At 44.1% G+C, this 5555-nt stretch overlaps 1 protein-coding gene across 1 annotated transcript in view; it reads left to right on the forward strand.

The window, feature by feature from the left end:
• EYA2 (EYA transcriptional coactivator and phosphatase 2) overlaps positions 1-5555 on the forward strand; it is a 142264-nt gene that overhangs the window by 106850 nt on the left and 29859 nt on the right. The window contains exon 10 of the mRNA XM_005862171.2: positions 4531-4620. Within this exon, the coding sequence (XP_005862233.1) occupies positions 4531-4620 (90 nt within the window). The remainder of the gene's footprint in view (positions 1-4530; positions 4621-5555) is intronic.

Raw genomic sequence — 5555 nt, forward strand, 5'->3', positions numbered from 1 at the left:
TAAGTTTAAAAAATTTGGCTCTCAAAAGAAATTTCAATCGTTGTACTGTTGATATTTGGCTCTGTTGACTAATGAGTTTGCCGGCCACTGTCTTGGGCTATTCCAGACTTTTCTGCCTCTGTACAACTTGAAAGGAGCTCTCACCTCCACAGTTCAAAACAATCTAATAAGCAACATGCAAGCAGATTTTAGGAAAACCAGAAATAACGAGAATGCCCAAGGAATAGCTTGGTATCCTAAGGGTTCTCCTCAGAAGCATTTGGGCACCTTTGATTTTTTGTTTTATTTATTTATTTTTTTAATTTATTTTTCAGAGAGAAAGGAAGGGAGAGGGAGAGAGAGGAACATCAATGCCAGAGTGAAGCATTGATGGGCTGCACACCCCCTACTGGGGATTGAGCCCAAAATCAGGGCATGTGCCCTGACCAGGAATCGAACCGGCAACCTTTCGATGCATGGGATGACACCCAACCAACTGAGCCACACCAGCTAGGGCTATTTTAATTTTTAATTAGACAATAACTATTTGAATCCCTTCTCTTTTAAAAAAAATTTAGAATATTCTAGATAATGCTGGTTTACTTTGATCATCACCTCTAATTCCTGTTCCTTCCTCTCTGTCTGCCAGGAGTAATTGCTGTTCTGACTCTAAGTATAACCTTTCTGATATTTATAAATATGTAAGTGCCCATGGAAAATATGTAAGAACATTTTATGTGTTTCTAATATATGGTAATAATATGCAGTATATAACTTTTAGAAGATTACTGCTTTTTCACACAATAATATTTTTTGTGTGTATCCATGTCAATACATGGAAGTCAGGTTCATTTCTTTCAATTGAATTTGGTTTTCTATTGTGGAATATACTACTACTAGAGGCCTAGTGCATGAATTCATGCACCGGTGGGATCCCTCAGCCTGGCCTGCGCCCTCTCACAATCTGAGACCCCTTGGAGGATGTCTGCATTGAGTGTCTGCCCCCTGGTGGTCAGTGCCCATCATAGTGACCGGTCAAACGGTCGTTCGGTCATTTGGTTGCTTAGGCTTTTATATAGAGAGAGATTTTATTTCTCTAATCTCCTTTGGCTGGACAAACAATTCTTTGGCTGTTTATAAACAATTCTGTAATGAACATCTTTTTACATGTTCCTTGCTCACATGTATGGGTTTTTTTCTAGGATAGATAATGAAAAGTGCAATTACTGAGAATTTTTTTTTAATTTAGTTTTTTAATCCAAGAAATATAGTTTAAAACTCAGATAGTTCTCCAAAGGGAAATATAATAAAAACAGCAGTCCCCTTTCTTTCTGCCTAGAGGTGACAACTTTCAACACTTGCTGATTCTTTTGGTATTTACCTCCAAATTTCTAAGTAACCTACTTGTGTTACTACTTCTTGGTTTTTCTTTTTGTCTATTTAAGGCATGATCTCTGGCTTCCCAAACTAGAAGACAAGAATTCAGCTCTTTTTTCTCATCCTTGCCCCCATCACACATGGCAGCTTTCTCTTCACCTCCTCCCAATATTAATAAATCATCACTTTATCAACATAGAGTATTTGCCTTCTTGTAACTACACAAATATGTTTCACAGATAAGCCATTTTGTACACAATAATTACTTTTCCTGTTTTATGTGCTGGCCTGGGAGTTGACATTTTTCTAAGTCAGTCCTTTCAGCGGATGAGTGTGGATGGCAGCGTCTTCTCGCTTCCTGTCAGTGCATCGAGGGCTGGCCGTTGGTGGTTAGGTGTTCAGACAGCCTGGCCTACAAGGAATGTGCAAGTTTGCAGAGGTGAAATGGTTTGGGTATGAGTAATGTGTGAAAACACCCCAAAAACCTTTTCCCAGGTCACACAATGATTCCCTCCTTGGCCCTGGAAAGTTTGTTTTCCTCATTTTCTCTTCATTTTTCACTGAGTACTCTACCCCGCGACGTCCAGCCAGGACTCAGAGTGCTAAGCTTTGGCGGTTGGGACCCTGATGAGGTGTTTCCCCTAATGGCTGTGTGCCTGGGCTTCATGCTTCACAGTGGTGTGTGTGAAGCTGAGATCACCAGCTACACTTTCTTTCCTTTTTTTTAAGGGTCAAAAAGGGTTGATGTTGTTAATTTTTATTTTTATAATAGAAGTAATACAGCCTTTCAGTAAAAAAAAAAAATTCAAACAGAAAGAGAGGTATACAGAGTGACAGTATAAGGTCCCCTATTTTTATAATAGGAGTAATACAGCCTTTCAGTAAAAAAAAAAAATTCAAACAGAGAGGTATACAGAGTGACAGTACAAGCTCCCCTTTGCATCCCATCCCCGGCCCCTCCAAGACCTCCTCAAAAGCAGTGCTGCTCTAGAACCAGATTTCCTGGGTTCAGATCCTAGCCCTTCCTAGCCATGTGACCTCGAGGCAGTTACCTAACCTGTGTGAGCCTCAGTTTTCTCATCTGTAAAATGGGAAAATAATAGTGTTCACCTCAAAGAGCTTTGTCTGAATTAAATGTTAATATTTATAAAGTGGCACAGAGAAAACATGTAATAGATATTAACCAGGAATATGCCTAAGTGTGTATATCCTTTTAGATCAGTGGTTCTTAACCTTGGCTGCAGATTGAAATCACACAGGGGAGCTTTAGACATTCCCAATGCCCAGACCTCACCCTCAGCGATTCTGACTTTACAGGTGTGGGGTGCTGAGCCTCGGGATTTTTCAATGCTCCTCACATCATTGCAGTGTACAGCCAGGTTTGAGAGACCTGATGCTGCATATTTTCCACATGTATCAGTTTGGATTCGTGAGGTTATGCTACAGTAACAAACATCCCCCACATCTCATCGACCTCTCATTTATGGTACATGTCCACTGTGATCTGTTGCAGCCCCAACACATATCATCTTTATTCTAGAACCCAGCCTGTCAGGGTAGCTTTTATCTGGAGCACTTAGTCTTGTGAAGTGGGAACAGAGAAAGCAGAGCAAACCATGCACTGCCTCTTAAAGCTTCTGACCAGAAGTGAAACATTACTTCTGCTCAGATATCATTGGCCAAAGCAAGTCACATGATCACACCTGAGTTCAATAGGGATGGTCTACATTGGGCCATCAGACTGGGAATAGCCAGATGGTAAATATGTTAGGCTCTGCGGGACATAGAGCAACTACTGTTGCAGTGACTCTCCTCTGCCTTCAAGACACAAAAGCAGCCATAGACAAACACTGTCAAAAACTGCAGAAAATCTGCCCTAACCGGTTTGGCTCAGTGGATAGAGCATCAGCCTGCGGACTCAAGGGTCCCGGGTTCGATTCCGGTCAAGGGCATGTACCTTGGTTGCAGGCACATCCCCGGGGGGCGGGGTGCAGGAGGCAGCTGATCAATGTTTCTCTCTCCCTCTCCCTTCCTCTCTGTAAAAAATCAATAAAATATATTAAAAAAAAAACTGCAGAAATCAGCCTGGCTGGTGTGGCTCAGTTGGTTGGGCATCGTCCCATGCACCAAAAGGTTGCCTGATTCGATGCCCAGTCAGGGCACATGCCCAGGTTGCAGGCTCGATGTCCAGGTTGCAGGCTCAATCCCCAGGGGAAGATGTGCAGGAGGTGGCCAATCAATGTCACACTCTTGCATCGATGTTTCTCTCTCTCTCCCTCTCCCTTCCTCTCTCTCTCTCTCTCAAAAAAAAAAAAATGTTTCAATGCAGAAATCATTCTTAGCTCAAAAGCCATACAAAAGCAGGCCACGGGTGAGATTTAGTTTGCCAACCCCTGGTAGACATCACCTCCTACAGGGAGACTCTTCAGGAAGGGATCCCAAACATGGGTGAAGGGTAGTGCAGTCTACACGCCGTGTGTGTAGACAAGAGACGGGGCGTGATGTGTGTGTGTTGTCCAGTGTGCTCCCCACAGATACTGTGACATCACCGGCTTTTGTCCCTTAATAGTATATTTCTTCATGACAGTTTCGTGTCAGCAGCACCAGCGTGACTTCATTGTTCTAATGGCTGCCTCCTTGGCCCTGGTATGGAGGCACCATAGTGGGTTCTGTTTGCGTGTTTGTTTTTTAAATGAATCTCCATTGTTAGGTGCCAGTGACATTTAAAACACCAGGAGGAATAAGGCAGCCTCCACAGAGAGATTGTTTTACAGAGAGAGCCAGCATCCCAGCTCGCCAGTATATAATACATGGTTTATGCTGCCTTCCCGAAATCTCTTGGCCTCCCTGAAGACACATGTCCCAGAGCCCTCTCTAGTAGAGCCACTCTGGTCCTTGCAACACTGAACACGGTTGCAAATCCAGGGGCGTCTGGGGGGGGGCGGGGGGGAGTTGGAATACTAAGAGGGTAAACACAAGTGATGAAAAAAAAACTAGAAAGGAAATCTCAGAAGCTGTGTAACGTTAGCACCCTGACCCCACGCGGAGACACGACCTAGGCCGGGCGCGGGCCCTGCGGTTGGGGAAAGGCCTTTCGGAGGTGGGACAGGAGGGAGAGGGAGGCTGTCATGACAAGGCTCACTCACACGTGACCCTCCCTCTTCCTTCTGGCAGGACACCACGACGTCCGTGCGCATCGGCCTGATGATGGAAGAAATGATCTTCAACCTTGCGGACACGCACCTGTTCTTCAATGACCTGGAGGTTTGGGATTGCTTGTTTCATTTCATATTCGCCATATGTAACCCCCTACGTCTGGTTTGGGGGAAGAGATGCTGCCTTTTCTCCCCTCCCCCCCCTTTTTCCTTTGGGGGCTAGAAACTTGTGCTAGCAACCCCCAAAAAGGCACAAAACTATGGCCAGCGACAGCTTATTGAAAACACACTTGACCGGATTATCTCCCAGCGTCCCTGAGCAGTTAATGGGCCTTTCTCTCTGCTCGAGCGGCGACGTCCCCTGGCAGCCTTACTAATCCAATAAAGGCCGCAGCGTGTCTTCCTCCTGGAATTTGCTATTTAATAAGTTGATTAAGGCAAATTAGTACAGATCCTCCTGGGTCAGTAATAATTAGCAGTGGGCCAGGATGGAAGGTTTTACAAACAGTTTACATTCCCCTGAAAACATGTTTTACAAAGAGAGGGAGCAAGCAGAGGGACTTAAAGGATCTACTTCTGTGCCCCTAAGCAACCTTCAAAGGAGATAGGACACGGGGGGAGAGGAGCTTCAGAAATCAGTTTAATTCATTTGCTTATATCCAGCCTGTGTCAAAAAGGTTTGGACATAATTTCACATGGAAAACGTATTTTCAATGGAACTACAGCAAAGGAATAGAAAGCTAGGGTAAGGCATTGTACCCCAAAAGTCCAGCTCAAGCTAACTATTGAGTGAAGTTCAGAGTTAATCCCCGAGCTTCCTGGCAGCCAAAGCAAAGAGGGAAATATCATGCATTGCTTACCTCCCCCAAAGGAAGGGCAGGCAGCTTTCTCCAAGGTGAAAAGGGTTATTTTGGCTGATAAGAGGAGTAAGGTAGGGATCTTCTGGCTTTATCAACTATATTCTCATTGTTGGTTTACCAGATTGAAAAATAAGGGCAACCTAAAATAAAACTGTTTGTGAAAGAACAATTTTACTGATCCTCG

The sequence above is a fragment of the Myotis brandtii genome, unplaced genomic scaffold, assembly GCF_000412655.1.
Source record: "Myotis brandtii unplaced genomic scaffold, ASM41265v1 scaffold161, whole genome shotgun sequence".
In the NCBI taxonomy this organism is placed as follows: domain Eukaryota; kingdom Metazoa; phylum Chordata; class Mammalia; order Chiroptera; family Vespertilionidae; genus Myotis; species Myotis brandtii.